This window comes from Eucalyptus grandis, chromosome 7 (genome assembly GCF_016545825.1).
Source record: "Eucalyptus grandis isolate ANBG69807.140 chromosome 7, ASM1654582v1, whole genome shotgun sequence".
NCBI lineage: Eukaryota > Viridiplantae > Streptophyta > Magnoliopsida > Myrtales > Myrtaceae > Eucalyptus > Eucalyptus grandis.
Genome location: NC_052618.1, coordinates 8,952,356 through 8,972,544, shown reverse-complemented (window position 1 = coordinate 8,972,544; position 20,189 = coordinate 8,952,356). Strand labels below are relative to the sequence as shown.

At 38.6% G+C, this 20,189-nt stretch overlaps 3 protein-coding genes and 2 pseudogenes across 3 annotated transcripts; 3 read left to right on the top strand and 2 right to left on the bottom strand.

Annotated features, from left to right (window-relative positions):
- The first annotated feature begins 391 nt into the window (after positions 1–391).
- On the top strand, positions 392–1,246 carry LOC104454897 (annotated as a pseudogene).
- An 8,630-nt stretch (positions 1,247–9,876) lies between these two features.
- LOC104454896 (ethylene-responsive transcription factor 13-like) lies at positions 9,877–10,731 on the top strand. Its single transcript, XM_018877069.2, has one exon. It carries the CDS (start codon positions 9,877–9,879, stop codon positions 10,729–10,731), a length of 855 nt encoding a protein of 284 aa, XP_018732614.2.
- Positions 10,732–12,031: 1,300 nt separating this feature from the next.
- On the top strand, positions 12,032–12,880 carry LOC120286028 (ethylene-responsive transcription factor 13-like). The gene has a single exon (XM_018877475.2). It carries the CDS (start codon positions 12,032–12,034, stop codon positions 12,878–12,880), a length of 849 nt encoding a protein of 282 aa, XP_018733020.2.
- Positions 12,881–15,567: 2,687 nt separating this feature from the next.
- On the bottom strand, positions 15,568–17,478 carry LOC104452606 (annotated as a pseudogene).
- A 255-nt stretch (positions 17,479–17,733) lies between these two features.
- Positions 17,734–19,301, bottom strand: LOC120295807 (ethylene-responsive transcription factor 13-like). Its single transcript, XM_039317384.1, has 3 exons — positions 18,960–19,301; positions 17,969–17,998; positions 17,734–17,784 (listed from the first exon to the last, which is right to left on the bottom strand). The coding sequence occupies exons 1-3, from the start codon at positions 19,299–19,301 to the stop codon at positions 17,734–17,736; spliced, it is 423 nt and encodes a 140-aa protein (XP_039173318.1).
- Between the last annotated feature and the right edge of the window lie 888 nt (positions 19,302–20,189).

Genomic DNA, 20,189 nt, shown 5'->3' with positions numbered 1-20,189 from the left:
AATATCAGTGTCCTTTCTCCTACCAAAAGAAATATCAGTGTCCTTCCCCAATAAATTAAAAGGGAGCGTTCCCCATGCTTTAGCTTTTTAATTCAGTACGGATAACAAAAACGTATCAATTTATGTCTTTCTTAATTAAAAAAAGTCTAATTGAGCATTTGAAACATGTGTTGATCATCTCATGAGTCAGCAGCAAATCCAGTTTCTTAGAAGCTCCATCCGAAATCTATCTTAAAGTCTTCCACCACCCAAGCGGTAAAGCTCAACCAATATATATAGCTCCCACTTTAATGTTCTTTTCAGCTCTTCACTCTTATTTCAGAAACCAAATCATCCTTCGATCTTCCACATTCAGTCATCTCAAACCTACAAATTCTAGCCAGAAACAAAAATGCTTCAGGAAATCTTCAGTCCATTTGAGACCGATCAATTCGATGCTCTGAAATCCATTTGTGAGCATCTTTTTGAAGGCGATGATGATAGCGTCGACACAAAATTTTATGCACCAACTCCTGCAAACATGTACTCAAGGAGTTCAAGCTTTAGCAATCTCTTACTGATGGAGAGTTGGAGCGAACTGCCCTTAAAAGTTGACAACGCAGAGGACATGTTGGTATACAGCGCTATGTGTGACGGGATGGATTCTGGGTGGACAATGCCTTCAACTACGAATCAAGAACTTGATTTTGAAGTGGCGACCATTGATTACAACAGCATTGGTGTGGCTTCAAATCAAGAACTTAATGTTGAAGTGACGACTGCTGATTATAACAGCATTGGTTCAGTGACGGAGGAGAAACTAGAGATGGTGGAGACGGAGGTACAAGTGCCAGTTGAGAAGACACATTATAAAGGAGTGAGGAGGCGGCCATGGGGAAAATATGCAGCGGAGATAAGGGACCCCAAAAAGAACGGGGCAAGGATTTGGCTCGGAACTTACGAGACACCCGAGGACGCGGCCTTGGCCTATGACCGGGCAGCTTTTAAGATGAGGGGGTCCAAGGCCAAGGTCAACTTCCCTCACCTCATTGGCGTGGCCGAGTATGAGCCTGTCACGGTCAGCCGCAAGCGTTTTTCTGCCGAGCATAGCTCACAATCCACGCCCGGCGATGATGGTTTGGTGACCAAGACGAAGCGGAGAAAGGGAGAGGTCAATGTGGATGCTGAGGTGGATTTTCGAACTCCAATCCCCTTTCCCGTATTGGATTTTGGTTTTTGGAGTTGCGATGAACAATTGGTCCTTTAATCATGCAGACTCCAAAGACATGTTTTGATCAATGAGAAGTCAATCAGGCAATTTATGTTGTAGAAACTATCCATTTAGTGTTCCGATTTCATTTCCTTTGGAGTTCATCTTCGTCATTTGTATATTAATTTTTACATCTTCTTTTTAGATTTTTTCCGCCTTGATGATTTGTTTGCTTAAGCAAAGCGAAGTTAAGCAACAAATTGACAACGTGAATTGCTCAAAACGGATTTCCTAATAAGCATTGATTTTAGAAAGATTCTTAGGTATTTTGCTAGACCATGTACCAAGTCACGCAAATCAGGATGGCATGCCGTGATTGATTTGAGCAGTTAATTACATTGTGTTCCAGGAGAACCTAAGTACTTTTCCCAAGAAGAGCCTCTTACTGTTATAATTGCTCTAGGACAAAACTTTATGGGCAATAATGAATTTGTGGTAAAGAATCCAAGAAACATCTGCATTCTATGTTCACATTAAAATTTTGGGAATTCCGAAATATTTTCTCCGACATTGAGATTGCATGATTAGATAAAGGAATCTACCTTAGTCAATGTAAATTTGTCTTCAGAGGAGGGTTGTCAGTATGCAAAGTGTGCAAATTAGTTGTCATTTTGATTGAGCTGAATGTTAAGTTAATGACGATTGGGTATGGTGCGAGATTAGTACCTTTAGCCGAGGATCCATTGAGCTTTAAAGACTTATTGAAAAACTCATCTATCTCATAATGACCAGACCTAACACATGTTACACAATGTAGATTCTTAATCAATTCATACATGATCCAAGCAATCCCATATGAATATAGTGTTGAAAGTCATGAAGTACTTGAAAAGATGACTAGGATTAGGAATTCTTCTATCTTGGGATTATAATATTGACATGATGGCTTATTATGACATAGACTACTCGACTTGTCCTATGAGCAAGGGATCTACTACTGGACTTTGTGTTGAGCCGGAGAATCGTTGCTTTCATAGAAAATGAAGAAACAATCAACCATTTTATTGTGATAAGCTAAATGTGAATATTGAATAATAACTAAGGGTCTATTTGTTTCGCGGAAAATTGGTCATTTCAGAAAAATATTTTCCCGAAAGTCATTTTTAAGGAAAATGACAATATTTTCTGGTGTTCGGTTAAAACTTGAAAATGTTTCAGAAAATATTTTCCGGTGTTCGGTAAGGAAAATATTTTTTGCTCTCCAGATTGGTGAGCGCGAGCATTAAGCTCGAAGCTTGCCAAATTGACGAGCGTGAGTTTGAGATTGACGAGCTTGAGGTTCACGTGGTCCGACGACTAGCCAAGAAAGAATAAGATAAGAAACAAAGAAAAGAAAAAGAAAAAAAGGAAAAAAAGAAATTAAAAATAATTGGAATTAAAAAAGAAAAATAAAATTAAAAAATAATTCGAATAAAAAAAGAAAAGAAGAATGAGAAATGGAAGGAGGAAGTGAGGATTTGTAAAGGTGTGAGATAAAAAGATCAAGTGAGGAAAATGTTTTCCGCTTTTCAAAAGTGGAAAACATTTTCCTCTACTTTAGAAGGACTTTTTCCTTTGATGGATAATATTTTTCCCAAGGAATTCATTTTCCGCGAAACGAACGTTGAAAATTTTGAAAAACGTTTTCCCAAAAATTATTTTCTGCGAAACGAACGGAACGTAAGACTATTTATGAAATGGTATGTATGCAATGTCAAATTTATGGTCTTGGCATATGGGTAAGAGGACCAACTACCTTGTTTTGTGATAATTATATTGCTTTTAAACTTGCAGCAAATCCAACAATTCATTAAAAAAAAAATGTAATATATAGAAGTTGATTGTCATTTCATTAAAGACAAAATTCAGTAAAGAATAACCAAGACAAGATATATGTCGGATGACTCGAGATGATATTTTCTCCAACATCAAATTTTCTGCAACCAAATTAAAGGAAATGAAATCAATGATTCACCGCATACATATGGATAGACTGATCCGATCGTGCAAAGTTGTACCCATGCCCTGCATTTTATGTTTCTGAGAGTAATATAATCAGAAGTTCAGGAACAAAAACCACTCTAATGAATCAAAATGCAAAACTTTAGATTTTCTTTTCCTTTTTTGGTTGGAGTGCAAGCGAATATATTTGGTGGCCATATAATGACGTAGGAAAACCTCATTTCCTCAATCAAGGTAAATCCACTGACATTTGCTAGCAAATTCCTAACAAATGCACTTAGTACTACGAGTCACATGGTAAATAATTTCCCATCAACTACAATTGAATGTTGAACTTTCAAAAAGTGTATTTAGTTAACATTACTAATTATTCTATTATTAAAATATTTAATTGTCCATGCTATATTCAAATGAGTAATGATAAGCCCGATCGAAATGCATATTCTTAGCTTATGCATGAGGTGAGTGGGGCTATAGGTTTTGGTACTTGAAATCAAGTCTCTAGTACTACTGGTTAGAAGTAGAAGTAGTTGCATTCGACAAGTCTCTAGTACTTCTGGTTAGAAGTAATTATAGCAATGTTTCTATGGATTCTGATGGTGTTCGGCTCACTGTGGAGTTGTAACCAGAAATTTCTAAAATAATGGATATTAGTTAACAAATTGACAAATAAGGTACAGGGAAGTAATGCCTTTAGATTTAATGGTTGCTATAACCGCTGAGTTTGACAATGTGCATGTTCAATCTCTTGACATACATAGATGCAATAGTGGTTTTTCTTTATGTATAGTCAAATAGATTGTCTCTAAGAATCTTTGTGCAGTAATTAAATGTGCAAGTGGAGTTGGTGCTCTGATTAGGTCCATAGTAATGGCAAGGTTCTAATGTGGCTTAGATTTGGAAGATATCTATGGTGAATGAACCCATTAGAGGCTGTAGAAGAGTAGTAGTGAAGTTGGAATGTTCAATGAAGCAATTGTAATTTGACTTAAAGGTCAAGCCAAGACGGAGTTATTCTAATGTGTTTCGAATTTGAACGGTGAACAAAATTTAAGTCCAGATAAACTTTAAGGAAATCCGATCGATTAGAAGAAAGTTCGAAAGTTAGATTTTGGACTTGGATATCCGAATTGGATTACTAAAGGGAAACTTTTGGACTTGGCGTAGAGTCAAACTATTTAGTCGGTCAAGAAAAAGATAAAAAGGGAAAGTCCACGATTTGGGTTGACCGAAATTCCAACCGTCGGTGGATTTCTTTTTCTTTTCTCGTTAAAGCTGGCCACTGAATTTCTTTCTGGGCTATTATATTGTTCATAGTCTTTGGTTTTCGTGTGGCCATTTCTCGTTAAAGTTGGCCATTGAATTTCTTTATTGGCTATTTATATTGTTCTTGGTCTTTGGTTTTCCTGTGGCCACTGAAGCGCCGTTTGAGTGCTTGGTAGTGGGGAATCTTTATGAAAGCACTCTTGCACGATTTATCATATGTAATTGAGGTTAAGAAACGTTAAGAGTATTTGATTAAGTTGAGTGTAGTTGTAATTTTCATAGATCGCTTGACTTATTCTGAAATTCTTTACTACTCTTTCCATAGATATAGGTCACACCGATTAAATTACATAAACCTAATATTCAATCTATTTCTTTATTCTGTATGTTTTATTGTTCGATCTCTTTTGTGACAGGATGATTAGACATATCGAATTTTGAACAAATCAAAATCCTCTAAAGTTTTGTACTCAGCTCAAACTTGAGACACAATTTAATAAATCCAACGAAGCTAGAGTTTCAACAATACACTGTACACGTCATCGTCAATGTAGATTTAATTTTCAAGAAGATGATAGCTAATGGATTCGAGAATGGCGAAATGAAAATGGGGCTCTTCGGGAATATTAATGTCAGCAGGCATTTTCTTGCCCTTTTCTCGTGTGTTGCTTTCTTAAGAGAGTGTTTGGCTGTAGTTGCAGATTTTCAGCAGATGACCGTGAATTTTGCCTAATTATTTTAAAAGCTTAAACTATTAGCTCAATGCATAGTTTAATATTAAATATTCTAATACTGCCCTTCATTTGTGGGGAGGCAAATTTCTTACTTCTTTGAAAGAAGTATGTATAGGTTGAGGATGTGGAAAGCAACCATAAAATGTAATTTTTATTAATTTCTTACTTCTTTTGGAGTTTCCAAGAAGCTTCAATTAAGATTGAGGCTGGAACACATGTTTCAAATGTTCATATTCTAGTTATTTAATATATCACATTATCAGCTATTATTCGATGATTCTTATTCGTAATTATCCCATGCAAAATTAAAAGAAAAGTGATGGGTCACGTTCCTTTGTTTCCATTTTATTGAACAAGGATCATAAAGAACCGAATGCTTGTATTCGTGCATTATTTTATAAAAAAATTTTAATATCAGACATCAAGATTCTCGCATCTGGTGGGTGCCATACGCTTCCACCCACTAATGCATAATGTAAGGAAAACTTTGGTTAATAATATAATCATGCAAAACATAAGGTGGATGGAATATTAGAAGAAATACAAATTTTGTTAATGCAGATTTATACAATAATTTCTTTATACAATAACTTCTCCCAATGAATTCTAACTAAAATCATGGTGAATTGTAATGATGTGACATAAAACAAGCAATAAAATTTAATAAAAAGAAAATTTAAATCTCTGAACCTTTATAATTTGATTTTCCTAAATCCGTCGTATCTTTTCTACAGTCCTCGATTGAATTATGGCCAAATTAGAAGTCTTGATTAACCAGGAAATTTTTTTGGATCATTGTGAAGTGATAAGACAGCTCTTATTGCAGACGCTGGTTTATGCAGGTAACTCATCCAAATAATTATCTTTAAATTATAGGCAACATTAAAAAAAATTAAAAAATCAAGTAAAGTGCAGTTGATATTGAAGAACTTGCTTGCCTATCTTCCACATGAAATTTTACAGCATTGCAACTCTAATTTCGTCAATAAACTTGATACGCACAGACTTTACATTAGTCTAAGTATGAAAAGAGGACAACATGGAATCCACAAACTAAATTTTTTCAGATGCACGTTCTTGCGTGTTTGCGTGAGTATCGAACAACTTGGCAGGTCAAATGTTGCCCCGCATCGCGCACGAGGTTGACTTTGTGCCTTCGAGACGCGTTTTAGACTTAGGATTAGGTGGAGAGGAGCAAAGCCAGAGGAAGGTGTTCTTCGTGTGTCCTCGAAGGAGGCTCATACTCTCTAGAAACACGTACAATTGGACTTCAGGCGTCCTCATGAAGTCAAATATGATCCATTACATGTCATAAGTTTTGCTTTACCTAGCTATCCATTTCTGTTAGGATGGAAGTCACTCAGAGACCCGCGAAACTAGCATTGCCATAACCAAATGACAGAGAAATGAATTTACAGGGAGATTTCCCACAAAAAAAAAGGAAAAAAAAAGAGAAAAAAAGAGAGTAAGTTAATGAAAACCCTGACTTCATGAAATGCGCTGGTCGCAATCTGGATGGTCTATCTTTGGTCGTATTGGGAGGACTTTATTCGGTGCATAAAAACTGACCCAAGATATCACCTGACCACTCCACCTAAAAAGCAAAAGGACAATTATTAAATAATTAAAAACTATTGGAGGATTTATATCGTCACATATCATGTTTCGATTAGTACTGATATGTCGAGTGAGATTCTTATAATTTCTTTGACAAATTATGAGGATATATGTTGGATGACCCGAGACGATACTTTCTCCGGAATCAAAATCTGTGCAACCGAATTCAAGGAATTGAAATCAATGATTTACCGCATAACGTATGGGTGGACTGATCCCATTGGGCAAAGTAGTAAACATCAAATTTCTTTCTTTCTTTCTTTCTTTTGGCCACAGTGCAAATTACAATATTAGGTTGCCATATAATAACATAGGAAAATTTTATTTCCTTAATATAGGTAAATCCACTTGCATTTGCTTTTGTGGAAATTATAACTAGTTTACCTTAAATTCTTTTCTTCCCCCGAACCAATTATCTTAATTCCAAACAAAGTTCGACGCTGATTGCGGTCATCCTAAAAAGATTGTCATCTAATTCCTATACTAAAATACCAAGCAATTGCTTAAAACCTAATGTCATCCTCGAATTAGTTCTCAGTATAAACTGAACCATTTATTTGATGTGGACCTAATAAACAAAATATTCATAACTGAAATGTTTCATTAAGGAAAAAATGGTCATTCATGAAGTTAATTGCTTTTCTTCAACAACTAATGTGGACGATACTGCTAATTTTCAACGACACAAAGCATTTTCTCTACGGTTAGTTTTGAATGACATGAGCATTTTCTTTGATTTAGTGAATGTACATTGTTGGATTATCATAATTACCATCAAGTGACCATGGCCATAATCTCAAAAAGCTCTAGCTGCTAAGGTCTGTAAGGATTCGGCACACTTTCACAAATAAATCGAGAATGAAAGTAAGAAAAAGAATTTTGAGACCCCCATGTCACTATGTCGATGGGGAATATGAATCACACCCCAGTGTGATCATGAGCTCCAAATCTCCATTGCTCCATGAGCTTGATGAAACCTGAGTGGTGGTACAATCAGTGCTGACGTGAACAATTTTTAATAATATTTTAATATTTTTTTCTTATTTTCTTTTTCTTTTTCCTCTCCTTTTTCGTTTTTCATTTTTTTTCTTTCTTCTTTTTCTTTCCCCTCCTCCTTCCTCTAGCCGATCATCAAACCTCGACAACCACCAGCGCGACGGTCAACAAGATCAAGGTTGGCCTTGCTGGTCTCTAGCGAGTCTCGCCAAACACTAGCGAAGCTTGTTGGAGGGCTGCCTCGTGCTAGACGGTGAGGCCACCCTTGCGGCTTGGGCAACCTCATTGGAGGCCGAGCGAGGCTTGACCCTTGTTAGATCTAATGAGGGTAAGCCTTGCCCATGGCCGGTGCAAGGCCGCCTTCGCAACCTCTAGTAGGGGCTCAAGCCTCGCCGTGGCCAGCAAAGCTTGCCGAGGTCAACCTCGACCTTGCCGACCGTCGCCTTTGGCTAGTCGCCGAGGTCCAATGACCGGGCTGGAGTAAGGAAATGGAGAAAGAAAAAAATAAAAAAAAAAAAGGAAAAAGAAAAAAAAAAGAAAAACAAAATAAAATAATATAATATAATTCAAAAAATATTAAATTATTAATAAAAGTTGTCCATGTTAGCAGTGATCGTGCCATGTCAGCCGACCAACGCCTAGTCAACAAAATCCGGTCAAAATTAATAGAAAATGACTAAATTGGCACAAAGTGAAAGGTTTATGACTAAATTAGCACCAATAAAAGGTTTAAGACTAGATTGGCATAAATGCAAAAGGTTTAGGATTTCTTGGACACTTTTTCCTAGTTAACAGTCATGTAGGAAAAAGAAAATAATAAAACCACCCACGTCGGCATTTTCAATTAGCCAAATTGAGTGGAGTTAAGGGAGGGATTTCACTGTATCAATCTAACAAGTTTTAGAATTTGATTACATTTTTTTTTAATTTTCAAAACTTGATTACATATTTTTAACATCATCATTTTAGGCATTGGTTCATGCTCAAGTTAAAGTTGACAGTCATGTTGGAAAAAGAAAATAATAAAATCACCCACATCGGCATTTTTATTTAGCCAAATTGGACAAAATTGAGGGAGGGATTTCATTGTACCAATTTAACAAGTTTTAAAACTTGATCGCTACAACATCATTTTGGGCATTCATTCATACTTGAATTAAAGTTAAAAATTATGTAGGAAAAGGAAAATAATAAAATCATCCACATCAGCATTTTTAATTAGCCAAATAGGGTAAAGATGAGGAAGGGATTTCATTACATCAATTTAGTAAGTTTTAGAATTTGATTGCATGTTTTAAAGTTTTAGAACTTTATTACATGTTTTTAACAACATAGTTTTAGGCATTGGTTCATACTTGAGTTAAGATTAATAGTCACATAGGAAAAAGAAAAAGAAAATAAAAACACTCTCATCGGCATTTTTAATTAGCTAAATCGAGCGGAGTCAAAGGAGGGACTTCATTGTGCCAATTGGACAAATTTCATGACTTGATTGCACTTTATGACTCATTACATTTTCACGACTCAAACCCTTTTAAACGCTTACTAACATTTATTAAAATTTACTAGCACAAAAAAAAAAAAAAAAAACTGTATATTTGAATAGGGAAGACGTTATGCAATTTTCTTTTGAAGCACATGCACAATATGTGATTGGATCTAAACGGCACCCGCGCATCAGATCTAAAAACCACAATTTAAATGCAAAGCATGAACAAATATCATCGTCCATCCCCAATTAATTAAAAGGGAACGCGCCCCACGCTTTAGTTTTTTAATTCAGTACGGACAACAAAAACATATCAATTTATGTATTTCATTATTAAAAAAAAGTTCAATTGAGCATTTGAAACATGTGTTGATGATTAGTCATCACAAAATCCAGTTTCGCGGAAGCTCCATCCGAAATCTTCCCTTAAATCTTCCGCCACCCAAGTGGTCAAGCTCAACCAATATATATAGCTCCCACTTTCATGTTCTTTTCAGCTCCACTCTTACTTCAGAAGCCAAATCATCCCTTCGATCTTCTTCATTCAGTCATCTCAAAGCTACAAATTCTAGCCAGAAACAAAAATGCTTCAGGAAATCTTCGGTCCCTTTGAGACAGATCAATTCGATGCTTTGAAATCCATTTGTGAGCATCTTTTTGTAGGTGAGGATGACAGCGTTGACACAACATCTTATGCACCAACTCCTGCAAACATGTACTCAAGGAGTTCAAGCTTCAACAATCTGTTACTAATGGAGAGTTGGAGCGAACTGCCCCTCAAAGTCGACAACTTGGAGGACGTGTTGGAATACAGCACTATGTGCAACGAGCTCAATTCCGGGTGGACGATGCCTTCAGCTCAGAATCAAGAACTTGATTTTGAAGTGACGACCATTGATTATAACAATATTGGTCTGGCTTCGAATCAAGAACTTGATTTCAAAGTGACGACCGTTAATTATAACAGCAGTGATTTGGTGAAGGAGAAGAAATTGGAGATGGTGGACCAGGAGGCACAAGTGCTGGTCGAGAAGACACATTATAAAGGAGTGAGGAGGCGACCGTGGGGGAAATACGCGGCGGAGATAAGGGACCCCAAGAAGAACGGGGCAAGGATTTGGCTCGGGACTTACAAGACACCCGAGGACGCGGCATTGGCCTATGACCGGGCAGCTTTTAAAATGAGGGGTTCCAAGGCCAAGCTCAACTTCCCTCACCTCATCGGGTCGGCTGAGTACGAGCCTGTTAGGGTTGGCCGCAAGCGTTTGTCTTCTGAACCTAGCTCACCGTCCACGTGCAGCGATGACGGCTTGATGACGAGGATGAAGAGGAGAAAGAGAGAGGTCAATGTGGATGCTGAGGTGGATTTTGGAACTCCAACCCCCTTTCCTGTATTGGATATGAGTTTTTGGAGTTGCGATGAACAATCGGTCCTGTAATCATGCCAACTGCAAAGACATTGTTTTGATTAACGAGGAGTCAATCAGGCATTTTATGTTGTAGAAACTATCAATTTATGATGTTTTACCCAAAAAAAATATCAATTTATGGTGCATTTAGTAACGTTTTTATTCAAAAATTGTTTCAAGGAACAAAAATAGAAAAAAATATTTCTATTCCGGGGAAGAATTTTTTTTTTAACAGAAGAACATGTTTGGTAAACTTGTTCTTGGAATAGAAAAAGAACAGAAACACGTTTGGTAAACTTGTATAATTTTTTAAATATTTTTGTTCTTTTTTTTTCTTCCTTTTTTATGTGGATTCTAGAAGACCTTAAACATGCTTTTTGAACAATATAGCCGGTTAAAGTGTTGGGGTCTTAGGTCCCGGGTTTGGATGATGGGATACTCATGACAACAATGGGGAGATTAAATTAGAATTTGAAAATTAAATTTTGACTTTTAAGAAGTGTAAATCAAGAATATATAAATTTTTTCTTGATTATAAAAATGATTTTTCTTGAATTCCTTTCAAGCGGTTCCAAAGGATGATATTAAAAGTAATTATTTGTTGATGTCCAATTTCTCGCGTGATATAAACTAAAATGAAGTTCTTCTCATAAAGATGTCATGTGACAAGTATTGTAAATTATACCAAAAAGGTGGCAATTGCATAAAAGAGTTGGTAGATTACACCAACTATTTACTTAAAATAAAGTTGCCAATCATTCAACCAATAATTTTTGTAAAACTGACTAATCCTTATTGAAACTTATTAAAAAAAACATCTGTATAGTACAGAACAATCCAATTCTGCAATTTTCTTTTCATCACATGCACCCCACACATCAGATCTAAACACCTAAGATTTAAACGCCAAAGGGTGCACCGACATATTATTGTCCTTCCCCAATAAATAAAATGGAAACTGCCCATGCTCTGACTTTTTAATTCAGAACGGATAATGGAAATAAAAAAATATACCAATTTATGTCTCTCGTGATTAAAAAAAGTCTTAATGGAGCATTTGAAACATGTGTTGAGAATCTCATGAGTCATCGCCAATGCACTTTCTGAGAAGCTCCATCCAAAATATATTGGACCTAAGCCGTTTGATTGGTCATTTATATCATATAATATAGTAATCAACACGCTCCAGCAGTCAAGCTCAACCTCTATATATAGCTCCCACTTTTTCATGGTCCTTTCAACGATTCCTCCTGCTTCAGAAGCCAATCCATCCCTTCAATCTTTCTACAATTAGCTATCTCAAAGATACAAATTCTAGCCAGAAGCGGAAATGCTTCAAGAAATCATCGGTCCCTTTCAGGCCGATCAATTCGATGTTTTGAAATCCATCTGTGACCATCTTCTTGAAGATGATGGTGATAGTTTCAGCGCAACATATGCTGCACCATCTCCTGCAAACATGTACTCAAGGAGTTCAAGCTTCAGCAATCTATTGCCTACGGAGAGTTGGAGCGAACTACCCCCAAAAGTCGAAGACTCAGAGGACATGTTGGTGTACGGCGCTCTGCGCGATGTGCTCAATTCCGGGTGGACCATACCTTTGGCTTCGAATCAAGAACTTGGTTTCGAAGTGATGGCCATTGAGGACAACAGCAATGGTCTGGCTTCGAATCAAGAACTTGATTTCGAAGTGACGGCCATTGATTATGATAACATTGATCCAGTCACAGAGAAGAAACCGGAGATGGTGGAGCATGGGGTTCAAGGGCCGGTGGAGAAGACGCATTATAGAGGAGTGAGGAGGAGACCGTGGGGAAAATATGCAGCGGAGATAAGGGACCCCAAGAAGAACGGGGCAAGAATGTGGCTCGGAACTTACAAGACCCCCCAAGATGCGGCATTGGCCTATGACCGAGCCGCTTTTAAGATGAAGGGGTCCAAGGCCAAGCTCAACTTCCCTCTCCTCATAGGTTCAGCCGAGTATGAGCCTGTCAGGGTCAACCCCAAGCGTCGATCTGCTGAGCCTAGGTCGCTGTCTTCATCCATTGATGACGGATTGACGAAGAGGACGAAGAAGAGAAAGGGAGAGATCAATGTTGATGCTGAGGTGGATTTTGGAAATCCAATCCCTTTTCACATATTAGAAATGGGTATCTTGAGTGGAGACGAACAATTTTGATTTTGATTGGGCAAACTGCGAAAGACATTGTCTTGATCAATGAAAATCAATCCAGTAATTTATCTTGAAGAATCTATTAGTTCATTGTTTTTAGCTTCAGCCATCTTTAACTAGCAGAGAAATCTCGCCTGCATTCAACATGCAATCAATGTTACTGCTGAAGAAATCCTATTCATGAAGTATAGTCAGAGAATATAGTCTTGATCCTAACTTGAGGAAGTCAATAATGCCGAAAACTCTTGAGATCATTTTCAAGCCCTAACTACATTCATAGACCTTTCTTTCCTTCACGGTTCTCAACTCTGGCTATGGTGGGGTCAGCATACATCACTGCCCAATCAAGATGCATCAATTTTCAGAAGCATTTTGCTGCCGAACTGAGAATTTCTGAACTTTAATGATCAGTTCCATGATTCTCCTGTGGTTTGTGTGTGTGATGTAAACACAATAGCTGTAAGATTCGCAAACCAATCTGATATGATCCACATTCATTTTCTAAGTAGATAACCTCTTCATGTGCTCGTAAAGTAAACTTTGACGTAAATGCCAAAAGGACTCAAGCAAATGAAAGCGACGGAAAAAAAAAAAAAAGAGTTTCTGGAAAACAGTTTAGTGGCAGAGATTATCGTGCAAACACTGGGAATCACCCACGTCAAAGTGATGTCCAATTCCATCCCTTCTCTTCCCCGTTCATTCTCTTGCTCTCGGTGCCACGACAAATCTCAATTATGCAATTGATCCATGGGAATGTGGTCTCCATCAATGGTTGAGTTTTATGAAAATATCAAAAGAAACACCGTGCCGGATAGAGAGATTTTTCGTTAATTACATGGTACAATGTTCCAATCCATGAACGCAGACCAAGTTGGCACGTGCTGATTCGCTCGAGTGGGCAACAATCTCGTGTTTTCGGGAGCACCTAAAGGTTCCTCCGGTCCGACCAAAGAATTCTTTGGGAGCACCTCTTCCGCTTGGAATTTGCAATTGCTTCAAGACACAAAGTATTAATTTCTTCAACAATCCAAACGAACTCGTTGTTAATCAAGCATTGTTAATATAAAAAGAAAAGTCAATCCAAACTCAGGAGATGGTCCACCGCACGTACTTTCTTTTAAAAGTATAGGTCAAAAAAGACTTCCATCTTTTTTGTTGGTAGCGCGTGATTGGTGGACAAGATTACTAGCTAAAAATAACAACAATGTGCCCTGCGGGTTGGTTTCTAAATTTGGAAATCACACGTTAGATTGACCCAAAAAGAAAAAACAATGGGAATTCCAAGAGCTGAGTTGTTCATAGCAGCCAGACAGAAAGTAAGAAGCGGGTCAAATTATTTATCATGGAAATCATGTTTTTAATTCCTTTATTCACTTAGTCCAACCGACAGATGGTCAACGACGTTAGGGCCAATGCTTAAGCAGTACCCTGTTGACCCATTGAATGGAGAATCATATCGCAATAAGTAAAACAACCCTTCTTTTTCACATTTTTTTTTTCGAAATTGCTATTAAATGGTTTGATTTGATAGTTTCCATATAGTCAATAAATGAGTAAAACGCATAATTTAAGTTATAACAGTCAGATTTCAAAGAGTAATATAGTGTAACCGTCACTCATGTATGATGTTGTAAAAAGAGTATCTATAATTAACTAGCCATGTATACCGTTACCAAATGTTTATATGATTTTGATTTGGTAGTTTGTAAATGAAGCTCATATCTGATTAAGCCGATCCGATGAATTGAGGGACGTTGTGCTTGGTCTTGGACCCCTGCATTTTAAAAGCAGCCGTACTAGGTCAATGCCGCATCGTGAGGTGTCTCCTAGCGCGTTTCTTCCCACCCCAAGTCGAGTGCATCTCACAGCGCACCGTACACGATCATGTCCTCGGAGTCATCGACCCTTAGCGGGAGGTCTTTGCTCCAACTCTCCGTCAGCAATAGACCAGTGTTGCCATAAGTAGATAAACGATGCAATGTCCGGCCGGATAAAAGGTGCAACGGAAAGGAGATAAACGTCAATAGGACCTATAAGTAGCTGATTTCGGCTTCTGCTCCAGCTTCTGCCGGACCGTCCCGCAAGCAGACGGAGAGAACAAGATTCCTGCCCTTGTTTTTTGTTTTCATTTTGTTTATGTAGAAAATGAGTGCATTTCGGGAAGGAAGCCTCTTCAGAAGAACCAATCCTAGAAACAAAAACATGGCAAATTGAGACACAGGTGAGTGAAAAACGTGCAGAAACCAGGAGAGGAAAAGAAAGAGCCTTGGCAGTGCTGCGACAGTATTCAAACAATGGAAATCCGACGCGCGCGACAATCGAAATCCAATCCCAATACCTTTTCATAGTGTGAAATTTACCAATCAACCTAAAACTTAATTAAGCTCGAAGACAATAAAAAAATGACCCTGTATTAGCCACATTCAGTGTAGTGTTACACTCAACAGCTCTAATGAAACAAGATCAATACTTGAGGAACAAACTTATATAAAAAAAGGAAAACAAAATACAACCAATTCTACCCAGCTTGCATATAGCCGACGTCAAGAAAATTTATAGGAGCTCATCCTACTGATGCTCAAACCAAACACCCTCATGGAGATCATGAAACAATTTAATCCTATTGACAACCCTCCGCTTCCGCAAACCTGCGTCCTGGAAAAGATTCTCTTCCGCCGGCAAACTTGTGAGTCTCAAAACTGGCAAGAAGTCCCAAGCCTCTCTGCCTCTGCCTTAAGGTAGCAGACTTCCTGTTGTCGAATGCTGGATGCAGCAGCTCCTGGAATATCTCCAGGAACAAAAGCCATTCATCCTCCCTCATGTCCACGAGATTCACAAAGCTCGCACTTGCAGGAAGCTGCTCATTTGCACTTCTGTGCCCTGATGACGTGTTAGCCATGAAGCCGTTTTCCTGCATCATACCAGAATATTTGGGTTGCTTTGGACTCTTTTTACCCAAGACGGCATTTTTCAAGGGCATGGAAAGTTTTGACACTGAGGGAATCCTCTCAAATGCCTCGACCCCAGCAACATCGTCCCTCTTCTTCTCTTCTTCCTCCTCGCTTCCCTTCTCCAGTCTAGACAGAGGATTCCTGCCATTGCTACCTATTCCAAGATCGAAATGTGCTCTGTACATACAATCATCCATGGTCATCTTTGGCATGAAGCCTGACTCAGCAGAATCCTCAGAGTCAATATCAAATTGAAACTCATCATCTCCCAGGTCTACCTTGGGGAACAAAAGATCCCTATCAGCTATAGACCTTCTCGCCTCAATGCACACGACCTCCAGTTTACTTGGTTCTTCCTCACCACTGTGAAATTCTCTGCTCATCATTTCACCAATTTCAGCAAGACAGAGGCCATATGCAGCAGCTCTCTTCAGGAAAATGGTGCAGAGGGTCAGCACGCGGAGACAAGCCTCTCGGATCATGGGAAGCTCCTTCTGAAGCATTTTCCAATCATCTCTATAGTCCAGCTTCTCTATGTACTTCAATTCACCCTCAGAAAAAGGAATTGAAGCCTGAGGCCAGTGAAGCCACTCAAAGTATGGGTCCTCCAAAGTTTCAGGCAAGCAAAGGCCATGATCAATAGGAATCAGTTCCACTTGATCAAACCTTCCCATGCTGTCGAGTTTCCTTACTAAAAGGTTCCCTGCATGCCTGTCCGTGTTAAAAATTCTAATGTCTAATATTCCAATTCGATGCACAGCAGAAACAGGAAAGCTTGAGGTCCCATGATCGCTGGCATCAAAATCATGAGGTATGAACTGCTGAAAAGATGCTATCTTGCTAACCACTTTCTTTTTATTTGGCTTCTTAAGATTCACTCCATCATTAATATTGAAGACATGGTGAGTGATCTTCACCAGAGCAGTTGGAGGAACGTTAGCAAAATGTTCAGAGTCTAGAAGATAAGCTGCAACCTCTCTTATCCCAGTTTCTCCAACTCGCACGGATCTTTTCACACCAGGTTGTCCTAGAGCTTTGCCGACAAAGCCTTTAGGATTATTGGGGGCAGATGGTTCTTCATCAGTTGGCTTGATAATAGCAACACAATCACCTCTACTATTTCGGAAGTAGTACGCACCTCCAAGACCACCGTGAACAGGAATTGGATCAACCCCCATGTCAATCGCCTTGACAACATCCTTTACCAATTGCTTGATTATATCAAATCGATTTGACCGGCCAAGTATTTCTATCGAACCACTCTCATCTCTTTGCTGGACATCCCTCCTGGTTGGTGAAAGACAAGGTGTCGATGAGCTCCTAGAAAGAAAATTCCGTGTAAGGAGAAGTGGGGAATCGTTTAGGACAGCACTGAGATCATTTTTCAGTACCTTGTCCCCAAAAGTCAAGGAGCACTGTTCTACAGGGATATTTAGAGCTATCTGCAACCGCCTTTTCAAAGTGTGGGCATTATCGCCGCGATCCAGCTCCATACCCAATACACAACCCGTTTCAGTCTGTACGAAACCCGTCTCCTCCCCTGTAGGTTGCTTCCCTCATTTCTGTTTGTCCCGCCATCCTCCCTGCTAAGAGAGCTCTTGAAAAAGCCACAGCCATCTGAGTCTGGACGGGGCTGTCTAGCTCGCAAGACATGAAATGGAGAGGGAGAGCTAGAGCTGCAGCCAGCAACAGGGACTGCAGCCAGCAACAGGGGCAGCAGCTGAAGAGCAACTCCCTCCCGAGATTGCACCAAACTGCAACGCAAGCGATGAGTGGATGCACTAAACACGGCGTGAGTATCATCAATTGGCAAATCCAAAATCAGATTCCATCAACAATCGATGAAACCACAATCAAGGCAAAGGATATGCCAGCGGTGTGATGACAGGGGCCGCCCGATGCTAATTGCTACATGCAGTGCGCCATCTTGCAGAAGCCCAAATAGAAAGGGGAGAAAATCTGCATCACATGAGAGGAATGATCGTCATTCAGATGGAATGCGAAGCATTTTGACCTGCTTTTATATGAATCGCGGCCGAGAGTTCCACTCATCGAGCAACTAAAATGCATGAAGAGTGCACGTATATCAGAGAGCAGAGTGGGCGAACATCTAGCTAGTAACATTCACACATCAGTTACATACCAGTATCAGTTCACACTTCAAGAAAGGTAACTGCAACATTTCCATCACGAGTTCGTCAATGCAGCAAGCACCAAATTACACCGCAATAAACACCACAATAAACACCGCATAGCAAAAACATACTAACTAGAAAAACAAGCAGTCCAGAGACACAGCGGCCGAAGCACAAGTTCAAATGCTAACCATCTCACAGTCACGCTAATAACAACATGGGATCAACTCGAGAACAATCTCGTCGTGCTGACATTCCACCAGAACGGTTTTCTTTGGATGTGTAAAATGCCTCACTTAAATTATGACTTCAATTTTCAAAGAACAGTATATTGTAACTGTCACGTGTGATGATGTGGGAAGAGTAATTACTAATTAACTCAGTCATGTATAATGATACCGACTGTTTTTATGACTTGAATTTGATCTGTTGTAATAAAGCTCGTGATTTTACTTGAAGTGCTTCCAACAAAAACTGAACACTGATTTAAGTTCTCTCCTCAAAGCCATTTATTTTACTTGAAGTGCTTCCAACAAAAACTGAACACTGATTTAAGTTCTCTCCTCAAAGCCATTTCTCACACCGCGCCCCAGCTTCCGTTGCCGATGACTCTGACATCACCTTATCCACAGCAATGCCCCCACACCAGCTGTTCACTATTATATTTTCTCGGGTGTTTCAAGTCTAGAGACCGCTTCACCAAATCTCTCCTCATCATCGACTTGCTATTATATTCTTTTCGTCGAGAGGGAACCGATGCACTCTCACTGTCGTTTGGAAGTTAGAGATGTTCTCTTCATTAGATAGAAGATAGTCCATGGTAGTGATTACATGTGGGATACATGTTTTAAAGAGAAAATTTTTTTTTTAAAAAAACAGTCTGCTTTCGCTGAAAAACAAAAATAGACAACCTGCTTAATTATTGCGTGCAAAAAGGTAAAATAATGCTACATTGTGGAAGCTGGAATGGAATGATCATCAATCCACCTATAAGCATACAGAGACCCGTCCATCCACCTTCAATGTGCCTCCATCCAAAATCGGAAATGTTGCATTGAAATCCGGCTTGGCTTGGCCCCTTCGCTGATTTGAAGTCCTAAGCAAGCCATAATCGCTTGATGTGGCAGACAGCAACTGAGGGTCGGCCAACCGGCACTTGGGGCTGATTCTAATGGGCTCGTACTCAGCTAATCCGATGAGGTGAGGGAAGTTGAGCTTGGCCTTGGAGCCCTGCATTTCATAGGCCATTGCTGCATCCTCACGCGTCTCGTAGGTCCCAAGCCAAATCTGGGCTCCACTCTTCTTGGGGTCTCTTATCTCTGCTGCATATGACAGCCTCATCCTTAAAGAAAAAAAAAAAAAGTTAGAAAAGGATTGTTGGGAAAGAAGTAGAAAAAAAAAAATGAGATATCGGGTTTGGACGCCAATTTTTTTTTTTTGCTCAATAACACAATGAGATTTTAAACCAGGTGCGTGTAAAGTCTGATGGATTAATTTTGAGTACGATAGTACATACGAATTTATTTCCGAACGCTTTAAAGAAAAAAAAAAAAAAAGTTGGAAAATGGTTGTTGGGCAAGAAATTAAAAAAATAAATAAGATATCGGATTTAGATACCAATTTTTTTGCTCAATAACATAATGAGATTTTAAATTAAGTGCGTGTAAAATTTAATGGATTAATTTTGAGTACAGGAGCATGTACGAATTTATTTCCGAAAGCTTTAAAGAAAAAAAAAAATGAAAAAGGGTTGTTGGACAATAAATAAAGAAAAAAAAATGAGGTAACGGGTTTGGACGCCAATTATTTTTTGCTCAATAACACAATGAGGTTTTAATCTAGGTGCGTGCAAAGTTTGATGGATTAATTTTGAGTACGGAAGCATGTATGAATTTACTTCCGAAAGATTTAAAGAAAAAAACAAGTTGGAAATGGGTTGTTGGGCAAGAACAAAAGAAAAAAAATGAGGTATCGGGTTTAGACGTCATTTTTTTTTTTGCTCAATAAGACAATGAGGTTTTAAACTAGGTATGTGCAAAATTTGATGGATTAATTTTTAGTACGAGCACGTACGAATTTATTTCTGAAAGCTTTAGAAAAAAAAAGTTGGAAAATGGTTGTTGGGCAAAAAATAGAAAAAAAATGAGGTATTCGGTTTAGACGTCATTTTTTTTTTTTGCTCAATAACACAATGAGGTTTTAAACTAGGTACGTGCAAAGTTTGATAGA

Coding starts and splice junctions, on each gene's coding strand:
- LOC104454896 (XM_018877069.2), top strand. CDS start 9,877: ATGCTTCAGGAAATCTTCGGTCCCTTTGAGACAGATCAATTCGATGCT.
- LOC120286028 (XM_018877475.2), top strand. CDS start 12,032: ATGCTTCAAGAAATCATCGGTCCCTTTCAGGCCGATCAATTCGATGTT.
- LOC120295807 (XM_039317384.1), bottom strand. CDS start 19,301: ATGAGGCTGTCATATGCAGCAGAGATAAGAGACCCCAAGAAGAGTGGA. Junction 17,999..18,959: donor AGGTGGATGGACGGGTCTCT/GTATGCTTATAG, acceptor GAAATGTTGCAG/TTACCTTTCTTGAAGTGTGA. Junction 17,785..17,968: donor TGAAGTGTGAACTGATACTG/GTATGTAACTGA, acceptor CATGTGATGCAG/ATTTTCTCCCCTTTCTATTT.